Here is a 25,207-nt window from a genome sequence, read left to right as displayed (position 1 = left end):
TGATCGAATTCGGGAGTCTTTTCAAGTCTTGTCTCAGCAGGTGGCCACTCTTAATGATCAAATGATGGAACAATCGCAGAAATTTGCAGATTCAAGCGCTAATCTCGTTACCAAAGTGTCGTATACTGTGGATACTTTAGCCTCTAATATGGTGGCCTTCAGAGTGTCCTTTGATGATTTGGATACGCCTGAAGGAGCTGAAAATTGGCTAAGGAAACATCTTGATCTTGGTAATGATATACCTTTAGCGGTGAAAAGTTGTTCCCGGTTTGGCAGACGTATGGGGAAGATAAATAAACCTGTCTTGATTGAGCTAGATAGTGCTGAAAGTAGGAAAATTATTCTAAATGCGTCAGATAGACTACGAACCAATCAAGTGCTGGAATATAGACAGGTCAGGCTTGCTCCAGACCGCTCTACTGAGGAAAGGATGTTCTACAAATTTCAACTATGGAAGAATAAACGTCTCACTAACAGAGTGAAGTCGCAAAGCACCCCGGCAACGTTGGAAAGTGGTGGGGTTGAGTCAAAGAACGCTCTCCAGAGTTTGCCTCCGGACACTCAAAAGACAGAAACGTTGCCGCACTCGAATGGTCTCTCCGTGGAGTCCAACCGAAGTGGTGGTGCATCAAAAAATGTGCCACCGGGCCTGACTTCGGGGAACCAGTTTCTTTAGGCCGGCAAGTCACCCCGTCCTCTGATGTGACCATCTTCCATGGGTCTCGAAGACGGTTTCACAAGGTACGCAGAGGAAATCGACGTGGGAAAAAACGTACCGCTTTCGTGTCTGTATATAGTGTAAAGGGTTCTATAAAGTTTGGTTACCTGAACATGCAAGCATCCTCACAACAAAAGTGGATGGAAGTTACCACAACAATTCTTGATAATAAATTGGACTTTCTCTGCCGGTCAGAAACGCATTTGAGGGACGGCAATTTGCCACCTACGCTTCCTGGTTTATCGTGGTTTGGAGTAAATCGAGTGGGTAGTGTGAAAAAAGCTGGTGGACTTGGAGTTCTTGCTCGTAACGACGGTTCGCTTAAGGTACTGAAGACCTGCTCTGAGCATATGTGGTTTTCCCATGAGTCCCAACCGGACATGGCTATTCCCTTGGTTTACTGTGCTACTGGAAAAGGAGCTAGAGTATGGAATGAGAAAATCTATACATGCTTAAGTGAAGATATCTTAGAATTCACATCAAATGGGTTTCGAGGCTTTTGTATTGGTGGTGACATGAATGGTCATTTGGCGGAGTTTGATGGCTATGAGTGTGATAATGGTGAGCTGCTGCGAGTTTTTGCGGAAGTACATGGTTTCACATTTGGTAACATGTTGGAGTGTTGTGTTGGACGAACGACATGGAACAATCGGACCAGCAAGTCTACCATTGATTACATTCTCCTTAGTGAAAATATTGTTCAAAAAGTCTTACTTATGGAAATTGACGAAACAGGGCAGTCGAGTTTGGGAAGCGATCATAACTTGGTCATATGTGAAATTGAAACAAATCCTGGTTCCCGGGTTTGCCCAGTTCCGACTCCTAGTTGTGTCACGCAAAAGGAGTTTTGGGACTTTGATAACGAAGAGGCCATGGCGAATTTTCGTGATATGATGGAAGACTGGGCCTCTGGTCTAACAAGTGCTTCTAGCTATGATACCTTTATTGAAGCATTGTTGAAAGCTGTTCGAATGAGCCTAGCGAAAAAGTCTCCCTCGAAGACTTTGAAACGTGGTGTCTTTCCAAAGAAATGGTGGGATAAAGAGATTTCTAAGGCTATTCATTCAAGACAGCAGGCTAGCCGTGACCACAGGAAAGCTAAGTCCCAGGGGCAAACTGAAGATGTTATCCGTGCTAAATGGACCACCCTACTTCAGACGAAGAAAGCTGTTAAGGAGATGGTAGCTCGAAAAATAAAGATAGTCAATGGGAAAAAAGTTTTGGAAATATTTGTCTAAGCTTCGGAAAAGTGCTTCTTCTGTAGCGTCTAAGAAAACTGGCTTTCGTGGAAAAAATGGAGTCCTACTGTACGAGAAACAAGCAATGATTGCACGTATAGAAGAATATATATCTGACTTAGAATATGACCTGTTGAACCGCTCTGTTGGTGCTTCGTCCGTGAGAAATCCAGAGTCGAAAGAACCAAGAAGCGTATCCCCTGAGCAACTTAACGATCCGTTTCACCAAAAGGAGTTTGAAGGTGCAATTAAAAAGTTAAAACGTGGGAAAGCTGTGGGTATTGATGGAATTTATGCTGAGAGCATCTTGTCGCTTGGTCCTCGGGCACTAAATTGCCTCTGCTATATTTATAATGACATAAAAGAGTCTGGTGACATCCCTGCCGATTGGAAGATTTGCCGAGTTAGTCTTATCCACAAGGGAAAAGACAAACCAGCAGACGAGTTGGAATCTTACAGGCCAATAGCAGTGACGTCTGTTATGTACAAAATTTACGCTATTCTCTGGAAAGAACGGATAACCACTTACGTGGAGCTTAATGGCTTTTTAAATGAGTCACAGTATGGATTTCGTCATGGTCGTAGAATAGCGGACAACCTCTTTGTGCTGACCCAACTCATTGAAGTGTATCGATTGACGAACAGACCACTATTTTGTGGATTCTTGGATTTAGAAAAGGCGTATGATAGCGTTCGGCTTCCTCAATTATGGCAAACCTTAGGCGGTCTCGACGTTGGAGATAAAACGATTGAAAAGTTGAAAAACATGTACCATGGCGCTACCAGCATATATAGTGCACAGGGTGTCACCACTTCCCCAATGCTAAATTCCGTCGGGCTTCGCCAAGGATGTCCTCTCTCCCCAGTTCTGTTCTCAATCTACATCAATGCATTGGCTGATCAGCTGGAAAGCTCTGCCTTTGGAGCTTTCGTAAATGGTGAAGATGGATTACGTGTTTCTGCCCTGTTATTTGCTGATGATGTCCTTCTCTTGGCTACTAGTCCGTCTGATCTCCAGAATCTCCTCAACATTTCTTCTTCTTTTGCGGATCGCCAGGGTTTGCACTTCGGAAGTGCTAAATCGAAGGTTTTGATTTTTGGAAAAGAAGCTACCAGTGATAAGTTCTTTCTACATAATGTACCAATTGTTGTTACCACGGAGTATACGTACCTTGGCGTCCTCTTCTCTACGAAAGGAGACAACTATATCCAGGAACAGGAAAGGGAGTTGACCCTAAAGGCCACGCGGTTAAGATGGGCGGTAAAAAACCTGGCACAAAACTCGTACAATAAGTATACCGTGAACCGTACTTTGTGGAAAACCGTTGCTGTCCCTGCGGTGACGTATGCAAATGAGGTTCTTACTCTTTCGGATGCGACGCTAAAGGCCTTGGATTATGCCCAAAGAGAAGCGGGTCGTAGTGCCCTGTCGGCGGGACCCTTTTCGGCTAATGCGGCTGTTCAGGGAGAAATGGGCTGGAGCACAATGAGGGATCGTGAAGCGCTAAGCAAATTAAAGTATTTAGGACGCCTTCTATTGCTGCCGGCCAACATGCTTCCTGGTATAGTGTTCAGAAACCTCCGACAGGCTGGAATTAGAACGAAGCTCCTTAAGAGAGTAGACCAGTTAGATAGGATCTATGCAAAGGGTAAACGTGCTAAGGACACGTGGCGTCGCAATAACTTGTAGCACTTTTACATTTGTAAGCTTTGCGGCTGGGAAAATGAAGCTCTGTCACATAATTCTCCTTCACCGCCCGAAGACGGAAGTGGCTGAGGACATCCTAGAATGGCGCATGTTAGGTTTTACGGGAGGGTGCGGGCATTTGAACATGGTGAAACATATACTAGTCTATTTCAAGAAATACTAAGCTGAATGACGTAGTCTGAATTGTTAATATGAACTATCACCATAACTATAATTGTTTTTCGTCTTTAGTTTTTAATTCTAAATTTTAAATTTCTGTAATTTTATTTCCGACTGAAACTTTGTTTTTTTTTTTGTTTTTTTGACCGTGCGCCCACATATGGTGGTGAGCCGCTCTGTTTCAAAAGAGTGGTATTTTATACGGGTCTATTAATAAATCATAAATCATAAATCATAGTCACTTTTTTTTTCAAAAATAATAAACTTTATTTTGGTGCACATGACAACTAGGTCTTCGCACCATACACACCCTGATACAGATACTCAAAAACAAAAGAAAAAGAAAAAATATATATACAGCAAGATAAAAGTTGGCAGTCCTTTCTACTGTTTTTTTCCCGCTTTGTTTTTAACAAAAAAAAATGACTATTTATGTCTGCTTTGTATTCTACTTGCGCTTTAAAAAATACTGGCCGCGCGAAAAATAGCACAGATATCAGAAATGATTGCCAGGTCTCCGTTTTGGACCGCGGTTTTCACCCCTTGTAGATTTGTATCATATCTGCCTGTGTTTAGGGCATGAAAAAGTCTCGGCCTAACTGGTTGACCACGAACACAGGAGAACAGAATATGCTCCACTGTCTGGACCTCCTGAGTGTTACAACTAGTACAAGCATTCGATTGTTTTAAGTTGATAAGGAAAAGTCTTTCATTGGTAGGTAAGCGATCACAGTTCAGTCTGGCCAGGAGAGAGGGGGGGCAGAATAACGAGAATGAATATTGGTGTATATAGCAATGAGCCTTCACACCAAGCGCACCAGATTCAAAATAAAACAAATGGAAAAATTAACAATCACTAAAAGCGAACAATGCAATAAAATGAACACAGAAAACAAAAATTAAAATACGCGACAAATCGAAGAACAAAACAAACAAAAAAAAAGAAACGAGATAATAATAGTCCGCAGAAAGTTATCAAGTGCGAATAGCGTTGCGAAGTATAGCGCAAGTGGCGGAAATAACGTCTGAAAAGCCGGCGTGGACCGCTTTCAACACACCCGTCAGAGAGACGGGAAGAGCCCTCTTATGGAGACTACTAAGGAGACCTCGCCGTGCTGCAACTTGGGATGGACAGGCGAAGAGAATGTGCTCCGCGGTATCTACCGCCCCGCACTTCGAGCAAAAATCCGAGCTACTCAAATTAAAGCGGAAGAGAGTTGCTTTCGTGGGAAGGCATCCGCAGCCGAGACGCGCCAAAAGAGTGTCATCCCGCCTGGGGAGCTGACGCCGCATAATCTCGCGAGAGCCCGGATTAGGCTTCGCTTCCCTGAGCGCGTAGGAGGTGGCGCGGGTCTGCCAGGAATCCCACCAAGCACTGGTAACCACTTTACTACACGCTGATTTCAATTCGGAGAGCGTAGCCGGGAGGAAAAAGTCCACCTTGGAGGGACGCGGAAGACTGGTGACGTCCGCGAGACCGTCCGCCGTTTCATTGCCCACTACGCCGACGTGAGCCGGACACCACAAAAGAGTCACTGGGTAGGAGTACCCGTCGCATAAGTCATGAATAGTAGTGATTACCGGATTATTTGAACGCGAATGTAACATCGTGAGCGCGCTTTTGGAGTCGGAGCAGAGGACTATTGAACTTTCAAGATGAGTGGAAGCGTATGAAAGTGCCAATTGAATGGCCAACAGCTCTATCCTGTTTATGGGATGGCCAGGATCCACCAGAGACCGAGCACTGACCCCGAGAGAAGGAATGGCGAAGGCGGCAACCCCGACTCCCGAGTTCGGGGCGAGAGACCCGTCAGTGTAAATAACCATCGCGTCTTTGGCGTAGATGTCGAGCGTCGCGAGGAACAACTGTCGTAGCGCGTCCGAGCAGAGGTCACCTTTGCGAGTAGTTAGCCAACGGGAGATGACCGTCACCTTGGGAGGTTCCCAGGGAGGAGTGGACGTGGGAGGAAGATGACCCCTGTAGGAATGAAAGAGCCAGGAGAGATTGTGTTCCCTAGCCAAGTTCCACGCCCGGAGCAGAAAAGGAAGCCGATCCGGGGTGAAGCGATGTTCAATGACCTCCAGTTGAGCCAGGTTGTCCCGCAGAAGAGCGGGATAAAACGTCGGGGTATCCGCTGTGCCACATGGAGCAAGAGTATGGAGGTCCAAAAGAGTGCGACGAAAACTCAGCGGTGGAATTGCGGCCTCAGCTTCCATTAGGACAATGGGTGTAGACCGTGGCACACCAAGGATGACCCGTAGAGCAGCGTTTTGGACTTTGTCCAAAGAGGCGAGCAGAGGAGCGGCTGCGGATGCATAGAGGGGGCTGGAATAATCCAGCCGGGAGCGAATGAGGTGGGTGTACAAAAGCCTTAGCTCGCCTCTACTGGCACCCCAACCGGTCGCTGAGACAGTACGCAGAAGATTGAGGCGCTTGAGAGAAGAGGAGGCTAGAGCCTCGACGTGAGGCTTCCATGTGAGTCGGTCGTCGAAAATACCACCGAGGTACCTATACGAGTGGACTTTGGTTAAGGGAGTGCCATCGAGACTGAGAGTGAGATCGCCTGGGATGGTAGTCTCCTTGGAGAAAAGCATAAACTGGCACTTGAGTCGCTGAAAGTTGAGCCCCCAGCGTGCACCGTACTCCGCGATGTGATCAAGCGATTGCTGCATGGAGCCGTATAAGGAGCGAAGGGCTTGGCCACAGACCCAGGCCGCAATATCGTATCCATCCTCAGCCAACGCTCGGCCCGGAACAAAAATATCAGCCTGAACCACTTTTGGAGCAGCCACCGGCGAGATGCAATGTCCCTTTCTCGGAAGCGGAGTTATACGAGGTCCTCTCCGGCCTTCGTAACACCTCCCCTGGGAAGGACAACGTCTCCAACCTCATTATAAAGGCCAGGAGAGAGTCCTTCCATCGATAGTCACCTATTGCCGAACGAAACGAATCTAGATGGCGCAACGGTGCCAAAGCAAACGTATGCACCGTCTGCTTGGAAACATATTTCATTAAATTAATGTAAATAAAATATGGAAGATGACAGAAATATTAGTAAGCTTAATAATTTTTTATATTAGTTTATTAAGATTTATTATTCTTGTAAACTTTAATTATTATTTCCGTCATTCTAACCCTTTTTAGGTTTTGAAGGGGATTTGCATATTTGTGGATCATGTCAAACTCAAGAGACAACAATACCAAATTTCCTTGAACATAAACGAGTCTGCTTAAAGTCGAAAAAGAACAAGGATCAAAATCACTTCCAAGATCATGATTATTTAGACAAACAATCGCCTTTCCAATCCCAATTACAAACTATTTCAAGTGACATAGTAGAGGAATGCACAAATTTAATAAGTGATAATGTTGGAGAATTAAATTTTACAACTTTACAACAAGCAGTGATAATACGTGATATTCAGAATCAAGATAATAATTCTGTTACCCCATTGAAAGATTATATTAATTCTTTATCTTCAAGCCCCTTTGCTTTCCAAGAAACTATTAATATAGAAAATGATAATAGCAATCACATAGATGATCCTATCCCTGAAAAAATAATTCCGGAATCTCTATACAATAGTAATGCCACTCAAACTGAAACAATTTTAATACCTGAAGTGTCATGTGTAAAATCTCCGGACAATAACTCTTTGAATGAACAACAAAAGTACAAAATTTGTAAGTTTTTTAAAAAAATTTTAATATTTCTGTTTGAATTAGTACTTATACCTGTTTAAAATTTTCTGCAGGTGTTGATTCTGAATCTGGCAGTAAAAGATTTAAGTGCTGCTATGATAATTGCTCTTACTCTAGTATTTATTTGAAAGATTGGACTCGACATTCTTTAACTCACACGGGAGAAAAACCATACTTTTGCAAACTGTGTGACAAACGATTCAGCCGTATGGATAAACTTAGAACTCATGAATTGACCCACACAGGGAATAAACCTCATAAATGTACTGAATGTACCTACGCTGCAACAGATAGGAGTAGTTTGTTGAAACATTTGAGAATTCATAGAAATGAAAGGCCTTTTAAGTAAGTATTGAAATCTCACCAGAAATAATAGACCTACACTTTTCTTTTTCATATGTGCTAATGATGGATTTTTCATTCCTAATTGAAAATTACACTAAATAGTTCTTTTTATAAAATAACCTTGGCCATCTTGTTGAAATGTTGCCTCCCCGCTTCAGCTGTGGATCCATTTTCTCTCCCACTAAAGAGTTTATTTACTCATTTTTGGCATTGGCTGAACTATTCCAGGGCAACATTTCAACAAGTTGGGCAAGCGTTAAGACATTTTATAAAATCAACAATTAGTCTGAAAAGCTTAATATCCTAACTATAGATCATTTGATAGAATCTGCATTGCCATACAGTTTAAAAAATAAAGTGGTTAGGTAAATTAAATTATCCCGGAAAAATTATTAAAAGTTTAATAAATCGCCAAAAGTGAAAAAAGGCTAAAAGTAAACAACATCATTCATTTCCGTAATGTAAATAGTGCAGTGGCCAAAAGAAATGTTATGAATCCTTAATTGTTTAGTCCATGGAACGGGTGTCTTAATTTGCTCTGATATCGCATTTATCTCCAAAACTATAATAGGTAGAGTTTTGAAATTTTCTGTGTAGACGTATGACGTACGGAACATTTTAATTTCTAATTTTCAGAAAATTTTAAAAAGAGTTTCATGTTTTTCAAAAATTTATTTTTTGAAAGTTAGGTGAAAAGAAAAGGTACAATATAAGTTGTTGGTCACGGCCAACTTTGATCTCTCGCGTTGAAATTCCGTGAGCAAGGATTTTCCCCTTATAAACTGTAGGAGTTCAACGCCACGCTCGTTTTTATATTGGCTTCAATGAAAAAACTATTCTAAAAATTATATTCCGCTAGGGGTGCTCAAATCATACAGATATCTTTTGCTCATAGCAGGAGACATGACTAGAAGTTGACAGCCATTTGTCAAGTTAAGATTCCAGTTAAGACCATACTAGGTTTATGGAAGCGTTGGAATGATTTGTGGAGACGGAATAACATATAGAGATATTTTATTGACCACGTGACTAACGTCACTAATGCTTTTTAGCAAAGAGAAACCCCCACAACATGGCGACCGTTTCCACGGGTGGGGTGCATTTGGCCGACTGCCCATTTGGCCGACAGCTCATTTGGTCGACTTTTCGGTCGACCAAATGAGCAGACCATATGGCCGACTACTCATTTGACCAACTACTCATTTGACCGACTGCTCATTTGTCCGACTACTCATTTGTACGACTGCTCATTTGTCCGACTGCTCATTTGACCGACTGCTCGTTTACCGACTGCTCGTTATAGCCTGTCCTTAACTATGTCTTTAGTGTTAGGTTGACTTATAGAACGGGCAATGTATTCTAAGTAGGCTAGTCGGCCATTACCTGGAACCACCGGTGGGGGGTCTAGGCTCCGGTCTTTGGTCCCAGGATATGGAGAATGGGGGTTAAGGGGGTTAAACTCAACATGGACGCGCCCAGCAAAATTCCAAAAAAAAGAGTCTATAAGTTAAGTTAAGTTACTTTGTATGACTGTGCTCCCTGAATAAAAAGGTGAGCCGCCCTGTTCCAAAAGGGCTGTCAGCGGTTACCGCGTTGTATGAGCCCCGGCATCGGCAACACAAAAAACCCGTTTTTCCGAATCCCTCCCGCTTTTAACCCTCCCCTCAAATTTTTTCTCTGCCGTATCTCGCCCGCCGCGTGAGATACAGCATGGACATTTTATAAGGATACAGTTTATCGACATACACGCATTTTAGGTAGGCCGACAAGCAGACGACGCGAATTCCAAAACTGCCGGAATAGGCAACCTTATTTAGTGCTTTTATTTATTAACCTTGTCTAGAACCATAGACAATCTGTTTATTGTCTATGCTAGAACTTCTGTCGTTTTTTTGCTCACGCGCTGCGGGCAGTGAGTTAACTTAGGTTATTGGTAGATTTTGCTTAAGATTATTAGGCCTTGTTTTAAGTTAGTTCTCAACTTATAATATGGCGAGTAGTACGCAGTCTACGCAGTGTAATTTAAACTTAGGAAAAAAATCTGTTTTGAAACACAAGCAAGTTCAAACTATAAAATGGAATGACACCAAATTGAAGAAGAAAAATTTCGGAAGCCAGTTTTCAACACCAGGGCCTAAAGTGAAACATGTTGCTATTCAAATTATTCCTTCCACTAAAATTTCTTTTAGTCAAACACTTGTTAACAAAGTAAACCAACCATCAAAAACTAAAACTTTAAACGCTCAAACACAGTGCCATTTAGGTGTAAGATTGGTAGAAAAACAAAAAGGTACGTAAATTTCGTTTCTGCATTCTATCTGTGGTGGTACGTACTAATGTTAATAAATTTGTTTACAGATGTTTCGATTCAAACTAAAAATAACTCTAATGCAGTGGATGTTAATGCAAATTTCAAAGACCATTCTGCGAACATAGCAAAATCTCTTCTACTTCAGTATATGAGTAGGGAATCTAAATTCTACAATTTAAATGCAACGGTAAATTACTTAAATAAATTAGTTGACCATAATAGTAGGCATTAGTCAATTAATAATTTAATATTTGTTTAGGTATTTCAAAACAACCGCAGTGAATACTCTCTGCTTATTTTTAATCCGAGATTTGTTGGCATCTCTGGATTTGATCTAGCGATTGCAAAGGCTACTATAACCGAATCTGGAAAATGCACCCTTGAGATCCCCTTTTGTCAAGCTAAAGAATGCAACTTATTTTTAAATAATGTGGTTTTGGAAAAAGAAGCTTTAAAAATATTTGAAGTATTGGCCGGAACAGAATATAGCTTCTGCCCTGGAATTAGTGATGTAATTGGGGGTCTATCGAGTAATGGCATAACAATATCTTTGATACCTTTTAAAAGGCGCATGTCTTCTAATTGCCAAGTTTGGTTTAAAAATAATACTGGTAAAACAGGAAACATAGTTCAGTGTTCAGGATGTCGAAATGCTTCTGTTAAATTATGCCAATCAAAAAAGAGAAAGCGCGAAGAAACTCCTGCGAGGCTGTCCAAACGGCTTAAAGCTGACAGCAACTACCCATTAAGTTATCTAACTCCGAAAAGATTCAAAGTTCGTATTGCTGCTTTAATAGAATCGCGAAAACAATTGAAACGAAAAGTTAAAAAATTGGAAAAACAGTTAGTTCATCGAACTATTTTGTTGGGCGATTCTGATTCTGAAGACCTTTCAAATAAAGTATCCACCCTAGATAAATAATATGGTGAAATTGTAGTGGAAATAATTTGTGAAACTAGAGATAAAGCAGACATCCTAAAAAAAGTATGGAAAAGTCTCTTGATGACTTAGGCCTAAGGTGGTGCCTCGGGTATTAGCCTAGCCTAGCTGGAAAAAAAAAACATTTTTTCAAGATCAAATTCGTAATTCTACAGGCAAATCTAGTAATTCTTGGAATGCTATAACTATGAGAATAGCATTGGGAGTGTATTGCCGTAGTCCCCGCGCTTATAATTCATTACGGAATTTTAAATTTTTTGCAATTATCTTCTGAAAACACTTGGAAAAAAAGATCGAAGTAAGCCTGAAATTGATCATTCATATTTACAGTACCAAAAAGGTAAATACGAGGCAGTTGTCCAAGATAAGAAGAAAAAGCGGCTGGTGGTACCTCAGGGTGATGGCACCTCAGGGTGATGGCATATTAAAATTTGATGAAGTGAAAGTCATAGAAAAACTTGAGTGGAATTCTATGAATCATCAATTTATGGGAGCAGCTATGGAACGTGCAGAATGCTCGTTTTTGAACGATGTCTTCACAGAAAACGAAGTAAAGCCTACTCAATTCGTACTACAATTTCTATGGCGGGATTTGACATCAGGCTTCGTTTTTTTAGGCCCTTATTACACTTTCAGTCGAAGCGTAAACAAATTTGACCTCGAAGATTGTGTTTTAAAAGTTCTTAATACGTTTTCAGCATATGGTTTTTCCACTATGGGCATGATGTGTGACAGTGCTAGTAGCAATCTTGCCTTCATCCAAGAAACTATGGATGCAAAAGGGGCATTTCCATTAAAGAGTGATGATGAAGCATTCAAAATTAAGCCTTTCTTTTAAGTCATGTCTCCTGCTCATAGGTTAACATAGAAACTTCAACGAATGGGTTGGTCGCTATAGCGCAAACAGCGCGTGATCAAAGCTGGCCGTGGTTCGGTCGAAAAAACCGAATTTTCTTGAAGATACAAGGTCATGATAAGAATTTGGTCATAGAAGGCAATAGCTTTTTCGGGCACTGTAAGAAAACACATTTTAAGCATAACGCAAATGTACGAAAGATAGACTGTAAAATAAATGGGGGTCGAATTTTTAACCGTCACTGCTACTTTAAAACTGAACGCTAGCTAGGGAGGGAACACCGGATTGGTTGGTATTTGAGCATACGCAACGACCGATTTTTGCCTATCACTGAGAAACAAATAACTAAATCATGTTTGCTCATCTAAGTAAATAGACCGTTATATTTCGGAAATCAAATCTTGAAAAAATGATCGTTTAACCGTAAATTTAGGTATAAGTTGGAATTCGTTAAATTAAAACTTAAATTATTAATTGAAATGAATCACCACAGACGTGAAAAACGGTAGAAATTACCTCGGTGCCAATTGAAGTCGTGAAGTATTTAAAGCGACCACTTCCTAATGTAAAATCATCCCTAGTTACTGGTGTTGAATTAAGATGCCTCTTTATTCTCGCGATCAGCGTACATAATGTTTCAATTGTTTTACGGCTACGCGAATCGGAACTCTACAAGAGTAAGTCAGTTATTTAGTATTCGCTATCCGAACTGAACACCAAGTCGAGATTTCAACCACCATGGAGATGTCGATGCCAGATTCCACGGAGTAGGTCGTCTAAACATCGACATGGAAAATTTTGTCCTGGCCTACTTTGTTGCTTATCCTCGACCCAGAATCAGGAGCGCAAGTGATGAACAGGGTTTGACAAGGGACTTCGTCTGGATCGTTCGTCTGAACGGGCAGAACTATTTGGAGTTCTTACAGAACGAAGTAGCGAATACGTTAGACGACATTACTCTGGCCGACTCTCGCCGACCGTAATTTCAGCGTGACGGTGTGCCACTACATCAACCTCAAGCTGTTGTAGCTCATTTAACGCTGAATTTGTTCAGCGATGGATCGGTCCCGTTCGTTGACCTCCAAGATCATCAGACCTACAACCGCTTGACTTTTTCCTCTGGAACTTCATCAAGGAGCACGTTTAGCAGATGCCTATTACGAGCTTCAGAGAACTGCGAAAATTAATTATTGATACCTTGAAACTTGTCACTTCCGATATGATACGGCATTCATTTTGAGACATGCTTCTTCGTGCAGAACCATGCAGTACAGCAAAAGTATGAATAATTGAACCCCACCTGTAATTTGTTCATGTTTGTTTTTGATCAATCTTGGGTACATTTATGGTAGGCTTGAAAATTGTTTACTTGCAATGCCCAAAAAAGCTATTGCCTTCTATGACCAACTTGTTATCTTTCATGACCTCGTATCTTAATAAAAAATTGGTCTTTTTCGACCAAACAACTTCATTGTACGTTTTCAAGTATGTTCTACAACTTTATCATTGAAAATTTTTATCTATCACCTACCTTTCAAAAAATAAATTTTTGAAAAACATGATTCTAATTTTCAAAAAATTCGAAAAAGAGTAATAAAATGTTCCTTAGGTCATACGTCTACACAGAAAATTTCAAAACTCAGACACACTGTATAGTTTAGAGGTGGAAAAACTTTAAAGTGTGTATATTGAGGAAAGCCACCTAGGAGAATGCAGTGTTGTGTACAAATTTCATAGGACGAGCCTTTTCGCTGAACGTTTTACGGGAAGGGGGAAGACCCTTCCGACGGCAGCGGGCGCTAAAGCGTCTAACAAATGAAAATGCCGGACTTATGACGCGTTCCGTTCTCCTTGTGTGGGGTGCCGTGTTTGTTGCTCCTAGCCAGTCACTTGGGTAGCCCCTTAATTCCACACATGTTGCACCCAAAGGTGAATCAATTCTGCGTTTCAAACTTTATTCCTAAAGGTGGCGCTGTTAGTCGACGTTGAGAAAGGGAGGGTAGTTGTCTTGGATAAGATAGTAGAATCTAAGACTTCTAAGTAAAACATAGTAGTAAATTATTATAATTTTAACGCAGATGTCAAATTTGTACCTACGCTAGCCGTAATTCCAGCCAACTGATCGTTCATTTGAGAACGCATACCGGCGACGCGCCTTTTCATTGCACTCTTTGTAAAATGAAGTTCAAAATTAACGCCGATCTGAAACGACACATGATCCTTCACACCGGAGAAAAACCTTATTCCTGCCCGAAATGCTCCTTCCATTGTAATAATAAAGGTAGGCTACCGACTTGCACTAATGTCAGGGTTGCCACAGTACCTGGAAAACATGGAATTCCTGGAAAATCCGGGAATTTTCAAAATTAGCCTAAAAATCAGGGAAATGTCAAGGAATTTAATTTTGATTGCCGTAGGAAATATTTACGAAAATAAAGGTTAGAAAATATAAAATTTTGTCACAAAATAAGTCAGGGAAAACCTGGAAAAGTCAGGGAATTTAAATCTGAAAAACAATGGCAACCCTGAATGATGGCACAGAAAAGACAGAATCTTTTTAGTAAACGGGTCATTCCATGACAAAACGCCTACCGCAGAACACCCGGCCGTTTTCGATTTCGCCCAAATTTTGCACATACGGTTTTGTGGGCCTAGGAAAACGATTGTGAAAGTTTCATAACGATTGATAAAGCCGTTTACGAGATACAGTATACAATGTTTTCAAAAGTACGCCTTGACCCCCTAATTGATTTCTCCTATATCTTTTGAACTAATAATCACAAAATCACATTAAATATCTCAATTTAAAGATAATGCGCACATTTTATGAATCTGTAATCCCAATAGTTTTGTGCCGTAAATTGCATTAAAATCTAGGTCTTTAAATAATTTGACCTTTGACCTCGACCAGACACCTCAATCGTAGATCAACGATTTTAGCATTTTTTTAATCCTCGCTAACGAATACATAATAATAACCCAAAATCTCAAAGTAATAATTGTAGTTTTCGAGATATTAATTTTGGAAATTTACCCCACCAATTAATGAAAATGTTATTTTATACTTGTAACTAGTTGAACTAGTACTAAATAAATTGATATTATTATTATTTTAGTAATTTAGAGTTTAGAATATTAAAAACTTATTCTTACATTACGTTTAATTATTTATATTAATATTTTGGTTTTTCATGTTATCTTGAGAAGCGAAATAGAATTTATCCATAGACTAAGAAAGGTTTACACCTTTCTTAGTCTATGATTTATCTAACTGAATATTCTTGAACAAAGCCTTGAAATGGATCGAAATTGTTCGTTTTGGTGAGACAGTAGTAAATGTCATTTACAAACACTTTCGAAAACAGTTGGTATCAACATCCATCTATTCGAATATGACAAATTAGTTCTTAGCAGCCGGAACATCTATACCTATGTCCAAAATAAGAAACATATGTCGTCACCATGAAGAACTTTTTATGAAAAGGTATTCAACGAGACAAACTAAGTGTATGAATCATTTTGGGACTCATGATGCTGTTAGAAAGAAAGGACTAAAAACTATTTCATTGGATTTGTTCAAAAAACTAAAGCTGCAAGGAATAAGTTATACATCCAGTGTTTTATGTCTGCTGAAAAAAGGAAAGGATGAACCCCACATACAGCTCGACGTTACAGAAGTTCACACCAGTGCACAAGAAAGCGATTCTTTTTTATTTAGTAAACCTTGTTCATCAAAGATATAGCTTTTGTGGCAGTTAACGAAACTCTAATAAACTTGGGAGAATCTCCTGTTAAAAGAATGTATATATAATTTTTTTTAATTTTTGTACAGAAGGTTTGTCATCTCGCGAAAAAAAAAACAATTCTAAGCAAGACTAAGCTAAACGCTTTGAGCAAATCATTGAAACGCAAATTAGAAGAGTCAATGGAAATTTCTCTTGATGAAACAGATGGTTATGGACGATGTATTTAGAAAGCTCGAAGAACATCGATTGTATGGGAATGTTTTGAACGAACTGAAAGAGAAATTCAATAACTCCAAGACATCATACGGCGAAAAGCTTCAGATCCTAACCTTGTCACCTTTTGGATTACAACGCACAATAGAGGAATTTGGAACACCAGAATACATGGTCAAATGAAGCAGGAATCTTAAATCTAGCCAGGGAATTCTTTCGCTACCAGAGAAACAATCGAAGGGATTAGTATTGACCGAAGACATTAAATCAAAGGTCATCATTGAATTTTACGTAAATGACGATAACACTCGTTTGGCACCTGGACAAAAGGACTTTGTGTCAATTAGGATTAGAACCACGAGACAGGTCAAAAAGAACATCATCAAAAGAGGCTTGTACTGCTGAACTTGAGATAGCTCTATAACAAATTCAAGGAAGAGCATGATTTGTCGTTAGGGTTTTCGTAATTTGGTTATCTAAGACCACCTTGGTGTGTATTAGCAGGTCCGTCAGGTACACATTCAATGTTTTTCTGCACCTACCACCAAAATATCAAGCTAATGAAATCAGCTCTACCGTCTCCTTGTCATCTAAAATGCGATATCGATTTCATTGCTCTCACCGTGTGTAACACTCAAAACAGGAATTGTATGATGAGAGTATGCAAGGATTGTCCTGGGAAAAATGGCCTACTTGAAATGAATTCTTAACGAAACTTTTAGAAGATTTTGAAAACATAAGGTTCATGCAGTGGGTGGCGTTCGTTATCTGCAACTGACAGCACAAAGCTAGTGAATTTGACTGAGAATGTTGGAAACTTAATCGACTCCTTTGCCATTAAACTACTTGAACTAACGCGCCATCATTACACATCTAAATCGCAATCGAACTATCTTAAAAACCTCAAAGAAACTCTAAAACCTGGGGAAGTAATTGTTCTTGGTGATTTTGCGGAGAACTATTCCTTCGTAATTCAAGATGAAGCACAAGGGTTTCATTGGGACAATTATCAAGCGACGGTGCATCCCTTCGTTATCTACTTCAGGGTAGTTAACAAGACGTACGACGGTCAGAATACACACAATCCTTCTAATGTGTTAAGTTTGTTTGAGCTATTCACAGCAACCTGCAACTCCGGTATCGCAACCAAAATATATCCACGGTCACACATATATACATATTTACACTTATTTGTTACTTCTAGTCATACTTTGAAAGCATCGAAGATTCCTTCGATCAGTGTCACTTTTATTTTTTTCTTCTGATCACACTTATTTGTTACTACTAGTCAGCCGTTGAGTGTCACACTTATTTCTTTTAGTAACTTATTAGTTACTTCTGATCACACTTATTAGTTACTTCTAATCACACTTATTTGTTACTTCTGGTCATACGCCGAAGACTAGGCCGATCAGTGTCATACTTAATTGTTACTTCTGCTCATACGTTGAAAGCGCGGCCCACTCTGAACGGCCTTGAAAAACGCCAGAGGGAAACGGGCGCGTAGACCTCTATAAACCCGCGGATTTACAATGTTGGAAATTGCGGGGGTCCGTATACGCTGCCCAAAAAACCTTACTTGGAATTAAATTTAAGGAACGTATTTGCAATTCTAGGTTAAATGTAAACCACAGCTATTCAAAAATATAACTCATGAAAATCGGACTTAAATTAAGGAACGTTATGTCGACTTTCAGGCGGAAATATAAAACCACGAACATTGGTAAATAACCCCGGAAACTATACTTAAATTTAATATTTACTGATATAACCGAAGTTGTAGTTCAACTGAATCCTAACCTATCCAATAATATTTCTTTTAACGTTATCGGACTTAATTTTAAAGAAAATATCTACCACATAAAGGAAATCACCGAAAATAGTAAATTGGCAAATGCCCAACTTCTTGGGCTCTAATTTGAAAACTTTATGAAAGGCTATCAATGGCGATGTCTGTACATTCGAACGAGATATCATTGACTCTTCTAGCCTTAACCGTTGAAGAGGTATGCGTGACACGGCGGCATCGGCATCGGCAACGGCTACACTGTACGTGAGACTAATACACACAAATCCTTAGGATTGTGTGTAAAAACGGAGAATTTAACCACTTAAGTTTTTGTATTATCAGTGATACCAGAACACATTCAACCGATACTGTTCACACTTTTTTAACCTATCTAATTCCAAATATAAAAACACATGTCCCTAATGTTCGAAAGCTCATTTGCTTTACGGATGGATGTGCTGGACAATATAAAAACAAATATAACTTTTCTAATCTCTGTCGCCAAAAGGAAGATTTTGGGTTGGAGGCCGAATGGCATTTTTTGCCACATCTCATGGCAAGGGACCTTGTGATGGAATTAGAGGAACAGTGAAGCGTAAAACAGCAAGAGTCAACAGCGACCAGTGACTGGACAGATTTTGACTCAAACAGACAAGTTTAATTTCGGCCTATCAGCCTTTGAAAATATCAAGTTCATCTATGTTAAAAACGAAGAAATTCAACGACAAAGGGAACTTTTGAAAGAAAGGTTTTCTAAAGCCATAACAATAAAAGGAACTCGACGATTTCATAAATACGTTCCGACATCATTAAATAAAATCATGGTTGCTCCGTTATCTTATGACGATTCGCTAACCATAGTTAAGGTTTCAACTTTCGAAATGCCAGATACTCGAAATCAATAGGCTGAAAACTTTAAAGTGGGAAATTTGGTAGCCAGCGTCTACAAAGGCCAACTTTACGTTGAATTAATTGAGGAAGTATCAGAGGAGTTTGAAGACTTCTTTATAAACGTTTTGCATCCCCCTGGTATTTCGGACAAATACACATGGCCCAAAAGGATCGATAGCTGTTGGTTATCAAGTGAAAATGTTCTCTATAGAATTGAAATACTTGTAGGTTTACCAAATTGTAAAGGTTATCAAATCAAAGAAGACGATAAATATAAAATTACCAAAGCCTTTTCAAAGTATAAAGAAGTTTAAGCTGTTTTGTGTAAGCTAAAAATTGATTCGTGTGTAACCTATAAGAATAAATAGTTTTTATATTTCATCTTGTGTGTGGTGGGGTAAATTTCGAAAATTAATATCTCGAAAACTACAAATATTACTTTGGGATTTTGAGTTATTATTATGTATTAGATAGCGATAATTTTAAAAATGCTAAAATCGTTGCTCGACGATTGAGGTGTCTGGTCGAGATTCCAAGGGCAAACTATTTTAAGCCCCGATTTTAATGAAATTTACGGAACATAACATTTCTTATTAAATATTCGTATTAAAGTGTGCATCATCTTTAAGATGAGATATTACATGTGATTTGGCGATAATTACTTCATAATATATAGGAGAAAACATTTTGGGGCGTACTTTTGTAAAAAAATCTCATGCTGTATCTCGTAAACGGCTCTATCTATCGTTATGAAACTTTCAAAATCGTTTTCCTAGGCCCAAAATACCCTGTGTGCAAATTTTGGGTGAAATCGAAAAGGGTCGGGTGCTAAAATTAAAAAAACAAATTGGCGTTTGTCATGGAATGACCCTAACGCGAAACACTCTTCTTCCTATCACTCCATCTGGAGAAAAAGGCATACCCACGACTGCACAAGTGCGAAGGCATCACAAGTAGTGCCTAGCGCCGCGCCACCGCAGTCATTTACTTTTCAGCGCGCTGCCGATAAATTTTGATTCCGCCGCCGAATATTTTTTGATATTTTCTACGTAACTTAATTTTTTTTTCCTTCAAAAAACAATTTTGAATTTTATTTTCACAAATTTTCAAAAAGGGGGGAGAAAATTTGGGCTTTTCACGCCGTGCTGCCGAAAAAACTCAACGCCGCTGTAGAATTTTTCAAAATTGGTGCGTCGCGCCGCCGCCGGTATATTTTAGCGAAACGCCGCCGCCGACCCAAATAAAATCGACGTTATGCTCTAATCACAAGGAGCAGCCATGATTTAAGAACAAGGTGGATACTTTTGGCTTGTTCTGGAACAAAAATAGTACACTTTTTACGATAAATTAAACTATTCGCTTTTTCAGGTGGAGATAATTGCCCTACACCGTGAACTATTCGTCAAGGTCAGAGTCTGCTTATCTAGAATTTATCTGGTAAAATGCCATAGGTAGCCATTTGGGGAAAACGTTTTTACACGGACTCGACCACAGAATCGGAGTAAAATGACGTCATAGGGTTACTCTTGTTATCCTATTCCGAATTTACAGAACGAGCGGAAAGTATCCACCACCTACAGTAGAGCCGACGTCCCACGTTTAGAGGATCTCTTAATATCGACGGCGCTGCCGGCGTTTTGAAAACACGGGCTGGCCGGAGGGCTACCTAGCCTTGAGTAGACGCAAATATACGGAACTCCGGTTTTTACACACAGTCCCGACCTTGGGATAAAATCCCATGTTATTTTCAATGGGAAAATTTAAATTTTTTGTTGTCAAAAACATTTTTCGTTGCCATAGCAAAACGGTTGCCCATTGAATAAATTCCCTTTAGGATTTTTCAAGTTACATGAAGGTCTACCAATCCCCCGAGTTTTAACAAAATCGGTTGGTTACACTTCGGTATGTCTCCTTGTAAGATCACGTACCGTGTAGCCGTCGCCGCCGCCGCCGAATCTTACATAACTTCTACGTTCTTTTTAGGGCCGGGGTTCTTCATTGAGTTAAAATTAATCTTTGGTTGGTAATGCTTAGGTAGGTAATTAGTTATGTTAAACGACATGATAATTTAGAAGCGCTCATTTTCAACCAAACTCCTCTTGGGTTATTATAGTACGCTTATTAAATTAATGTACAAGATGATTGAAAATAGGTTCCAATTTAAATTCTATATTCAAAACATATTTAATACATCAACTGGCGTTTCAGACTTTTGGCGCCATCTCGTAAGACCTCAGGTTCTTAAAAATCGGTCGCGTAATGACGATACATTAGTATAACAGGGGGAATGCTTGTTCTCAAATGTCCGTGACATCTTATTTTAAAAATGGCCGCTCCTTGTGACACCTTCGCACATTCGCAGAGTGGGTGACGAATTTTGGCGTTTTAGGAGAGCCGAAATGTCACTGTATTAATTACTAAAGTTCTCTAATGTTGTAGGAAACCTGAACATTCACATCCGATCCATCCACAACGAAGAAAGTGTATTGCACTGTGACAAATGCACTTTCTCGACGTCTTCCAAGGCCAAATTCCGAGAACACGGATGGTGTCATACAAACCATCCCATAAAATGCAGCCACGTAGGTGCCATTATTCGATTACCCGGAGTATATACCGATTCATAAATTTCAAGGAAACGAGCATTTTTTATGCATATTTTATACTAGATGGCGCCAGTGTAGTGTTGTTAATTTCCGGAAAAATAAAATGCGGGAAATTTTTCGGAAATCGGAAAAATAAAAAATTGGAACCTAAATTACTTTTTAGGGGTTTTTTATGTTTTCAACTTTTTATCGATATAAAATGTCTACATACTACAAAACATTAATAGTGTTACATCGTTAATCAGTTTAAACTAGTCTAGAGGTTTAGTTTTACTTTTAGATTAGGAAAAATGAGGCGGAAATGCCACTTTATTTAAATTTGCAAACAATATATTACACTAACAAGTCACTAATCATGGAATGAAAACTTTTTTATTTTATTCGGGAAAATATGGAAAATATTCCGGAAAAAAGGCCTCGGTCATTTTCCGACTTACAACAGTACGCCAATGTAAATGTAAACGTTAAAGGGCAACGCCGTGGTAGGGGTAAAGTTTGGGGGAGCTAATCCAGTTACAGGCGGCTTTCGCCGTTTATTCCCCCTCTGCAAAATCTGCAGTTTTCCACCTCTAACTATAGATAGATGGTGCCACAAGGCCCACAACTGACCGAAAACGGAAAATTGTCTCTTTCATCTTACCTTCTTCTCTTCCCTTCCCTAAAGCCTGGTTCACACGGGCAGTGTTTTCCTGGTTTTCTATATTTTCTAGTTTTACCGCCTTTTCCCGTGGTTCTGGCGCGCAGGAACACGACTGTACACACGGACCAAATTTGCCGGATTTTATCACAGCGAGCGTTGCCGGGGAACGAGGAAACGGATTACCTTTTTTTGAGGGGCGTTGGGCTCGACCAGTCAGCGAGCGTTATGCCGTCACGTGGTAGACGCCAAAATTCTTAAGCCTACTTTTAAAGACTTTCAAAATCGCTCCTTATATCACGTGACAGCGAAACGCTCGCTGATTAGTCGAACTCAAAGAGCTTCAAAAACCGGAAAAATAAAGTAGAGATATTTCAACATTTTTTTCTCCGTTTTCTCGTTTATCGGCAGCGCTGACGGCGGGAAAATCCGTTAAATTTTATCCGTGTGTACAGTCGTTTTCCCGTGCGCCAAAACAACGGGAAAAAGTGGTAAAACGAGAAAATCAGGAAAACACTGCCCGTTTGAACCAGCCTTAAGAAAGGGGGAAGCTTCGTGGCTTGGAAAAATCACAACATTTCAGCATGATTTCAGTCCTCCCTGTGCTCGGTAACTTGCCTTTCAGACTTTTGGCGCCATCTCGTAAGACCTTGGGCTTTTAAAAACCGGCCTCTAATGGCGATACTCCTGTTAACGGATCTTCTCCCTTGTCAAATGTGTATTAGTCTAATTAGGGTAGCGCGGACAAGATAAAGAGGTTTTTTATATGAATAAAATTTGGTTTATTTCTTTTCTGATACGTTTAATAAACGTATAGGCTTAAGAAATATAGCGCCATCTGCCTTAATATCCGTCAACTAAATATGCGAATAGCAGAATACTTAAAAATATATAGTCTGTTGTTTCCTCATACATTTAATTGAGAGGTATAAAAGCTGATGACGATATTTTTATTTCCAAATTCGAAGCTTACACGTGGCACAAGTAGAGAAAAATTTCTAAACTACTAATTTAAAAAAATAGCAAAACCTTGTAGTAAACGAATAAATTGTATATTTTCTTTTGAAGTGCAACTTCAGTGCGACAACTCAGTCCGCCCTCAAGGTACATCAAAGAGTGCACAGCAGCGAGAAACCCTTTCGTTGCGAGCATTGTCCGTATACGTCGCGACAAGCTTGTAATATCAGAACCCACACCAAGAAACATCATCCTAAAACGTTGATGCAGCGCCTAAATGGCGTTTCCGAAGTGACGGTCTCGCACAAAAGAAATAGAAAACATTTTGAGAATGAACAGAACAGGCCATTTTGTGCCAAGTCCTTCAAATGCACCTTGTGCCAAGCCGCTTTTGTTCGCAAGGATTCGTTAGATAGCCACCTACGTCACCATCAAAGTCAAATGACACAAGTAAATATTGTTTATTTAAGGCCTATTCACACGAACTAACATTACGTACGATCTACAAAAGATGGCCGAGATTTCCGTAGTTAACCGGCGATGCAAATTACTCATAATTCTTCTAAAAATGCCTCTACTACTACAAAAATATGCCAATTTACGTTAATAAAGGTGGGCAAGTTTAATATTATCATTTAATTTCGTATAATCAAAGGATGCGAAAGAAAATTGTTAAATATAAATATTGGAACTAAGCCTCGGTCAAAACTTGGCACACAAATCATTTGTTGTACGTTTTCCTTAAGTACCGTTCAGACTGCAATTTTAAAGGTGCCACATTAGTGGTTCATATCCTTAGTACCAATTAATGGGTTACCCTAACATGTTCACACTTTTGAACCAAACTGACAAGTGAGTTTATATTGAATTTTCCTTCAATGGGATTATGGGCATTTTTTTTATTGTCGTCTGCTATAAAATTTCCTATATGAAATTTAGAACTTAGGTTTAGCCTGTCATATTATTTATGTCTGCTTTTACGATAATAGCAATATTGTATAGTCATCAGACGACCGGTCAAATGTTTCAAAGTTAACGCGATAGCTTAATTTTATTGGCTGAATTCCAAATAGTTGTATATCTCAAACAAATTGTACATCCAAAAATCGGTCACCTAACCGAAAAATATTGCATGTTGGTCCACCAAAGAGTAGGAACAAATTCCGTGGACAAACTTATTGGCCTTTAACAGCCAGCACCGTATTTACTGAAGGTGGGGCCCTAGGCAGATTTTGTAGTATGTAAGGAAAGCATATAAACGCAAAACTCGCGTGTCCCGAAGCTGTGGTTATGTCACGAGAATAATGATTTTTCAAATTATAAAGCAACAAGCCTAATATGTTTTACTCTTAAACCGAATCAGTGAAAATTCCATTGCTTTCATCAGTGGTGGGGGCCCATAGGCCTGTGCCTAGTCCTTAATCCGGCACTGTTAACGTCCCTTTAGTGCTCACGGAGGAACTCGTGTTGCTCGTGTTAATAGGATCTTATTTCTATATTTTAATAAATAATTTTTCAATAATTCCTGGTTTCTAAGGCTATCATCAAGTCAACTGCAAGTGTTGAAAGATCAGAAATGGATAATGGACTAAACGACCCTGAAGAAGGAATGGCTAGTTTGAGTCATTGTACGTTCTCGATAGAAAATGCTAAAGTTGAGCTTCCCAAAGAAGGAGTTTTGTCTTATCTAAGTTGTGAAAATGCTCCAGCGCTGTTGTCAAACGATTATCAAGATATAAACGTTGATCTAGTAACTAATGGAGTTTTATCTCAACCAGACCCTTCCCAAAATATAATTATTGTGGTGAATGATAACTTACTTTATACCTAATAAATTGGTTCCCAACTTGAAAAATGTTTAAAAGTTTATTTTTTGTACTATTTCAGTACTCAACATAACAACGGTTCCCAATTTACATTATTTTAATACATTTATATAGTTACAAAGTCATAATAAATGTAATATTACTATTGAACCCCTTAAAATCAGTTGTTTTATCTTTAAATATTACTATAAATTCGTCTAAACATTCGGATAATTTCCTATATTTACCTAAAAATTACTATAAAATGACTATAATTTTCCTATTTTTCCTATAAAAAATAAGAGGGTTTCCTGTGATCACCTTGCTCAAGGAAGGATAAACAGATTTTTGAAACCCGCTCAACGTGCTGTAGTATCTTGGTTATTGCCAATTTGTGAAACAGCGCCTACCCGACGCTATCTTACTCGCGTCAAGGGCTAAATAAAATCCCCACGTATACAAATAATTTAGATAAAATATTTTCTTAATTATTTTTCCGTAATTACTTAACATTTTTATACGTTAAACAATGGAATTAACAATCAATGGATTGTTTTTATTATTAATTTATTTCTTGCCCCATTT

General features: G+C 39.4%; 3 protein-coding genes across 5 annotated transcripts; 2 read left to right on the top strand and 1 right to left on the bottom strand.

Moving 5' to 3' along the window:
- Positions 1-4,798: 4,798 nt before the first annotated feature.
- LOC149943989 (uncharacterized) lies at positions 4,799-6,744 on the bottom strand. The gene is made up of 2 exons (XM_090176261.1): positions 6,712-6,744; positions 4,799-6,634 (listed from the first exon to the last, which is right to left on the bottom strand). The coding sequence occupies exons 1-2, from the start codon at positions 6,742-6,744 to the stop codon at positions 4,799-4,801; spliced, it is 1,869 nt and encodes a 622-aa protein (XP_090032387.1).
- Positions 6,745-6,794: 50 nt separating this feature from the next.
- LOC149943987 (uncharacterized) lies at positions 6,795-24,648 on the top strand. The gene is made up of 7 exons (XM_090176260.1): positions 6,795-6,878; positions 6,969-7,508; positions 7,580-7,871; positions 14,057-14,259; positions 21,057-21,199; positions 22,929-23,267; positions 24,355-24,648. The coding sequence occupies exons 1-7, from the start codon at positions 6,857-6,859 to the stop codon at positions 24,646-24,648; spliced, it is 1,833 nt and encodes a 610-aa protein (XP_090032386.1). The 5' UTR covers positions 6,795-6,856.
- Positions 9,222-13,352, top strand: LOC149943988 (uncharacterized). Of its 3 annotated transcripts, none has more exons than XM_090174824.1 (5): positions 9,222-10,161; positions 10,230-10,369; positions 10,442-10,957; positions 11,453-11,672; positions 11,821-13,352. In XM_090174824.1, exons 1-4 carry the CDS (start codon positions 9,861-9,863, stop codon positions 11,537-11,539), a joined length of 1,044 nt encoding a protein of 347 aa, XP_090030950.1. In that variant the 5' UTR covers positions 9,222-9,860; the 3' UTR covers positions 11,540-11,672; positions 11,821-13,352. The 3 variants fall into 3 exon arrangements, with proteins under 3 accessions (XP_090030950.1, XP_090030949.1, XP_090030948.1); XM_090174823.1 differs by having other exon boundaries at positions 11,740-13,352; XM_090174822.1 differs by lacking the exon at positions 11,821-13,352 and having other exon boundaries at positions 10,442-11,539.
- Positions 24,649-25,207: the final 559 nt, after the last annotated feature.

Source organism: Leiobunum rupestre, chromosome 5 (assembly GCF_980474605.1).
Source record: "Leiobunum rupestre chromosome 5, qqLeiRupe1.1.hap1, whole genome shotgun sequence".
In the NCBI taxonomy this organism is placed as follows: Eukaryota; Metazoa; Arthropoda; class Arachnida; order Opiliones; family Sclerosomatidae; genus Leiobunum; species Leiobunum rupestre.
The sequence above is the reverse complement of the archived record's forward strand: the minus strand, read 5'-3'. Positions and strand labels throughout refer to the sequence as shown.

Excerpts from the sequence above, each read along its gene's own strand:
- LOC149943989 (XM_090176261.1), bottom strand. The coding sequence starts at position 6,744 with ATGGAAGGACTCTCTCCTGGCCTTTATAATGAG. Across the intron at positions 6,635-6,711 it reads CTCCTGGCCTTTATAATGAG|GGACATTGCATCTCGCCGGT; the intron begins GTTGGAGACGTT and ends CTTCCGAGAAAG.
- LOC149943988 (XM_090174822.1), top strand. The coding sequence starts at position 9,861 with ATGGCGAGTAGTACGCAGTCTACGCAGTGTAATTTAAACTTAGGAAAA. Across the intron at positions 10,162-10,229 it reads ATTGGTAGAAAAACAAAAAG|ATGTTTCGATTCAAACTAAA; the intron begins GTACGTAAATTT and ends ATTTGTTTACAG. Across the intron at positions 10,370-10,441 it reads TCTACAATTTAAATGCAACG|GTATTTCAAAACAACCGCAG; the intron begins GTAAATTACTTA and ends ATATTTGTTTAG.
- LOC149943987 (XM_090176260.1), top strand. The coding sequence starts at position 6,857 with ATGGAAGATGACAGAAATATTA. Across the intron at positions 7,872-14,056 it reads AGAAATGAAAGGCCTTTTAA|ATGTCAAATTTGTACCTACG; the intron begins GTAAGTATTGAA and ends ATTTTAACGCAG. Across the intron at positions 14,260-21,056 it reads CTTCCATTGTAATAATAAAG|GAAACCTGAACATTCACATC; the intron begins GTAGGCTACCGA and ends CTAATGTTGTAG.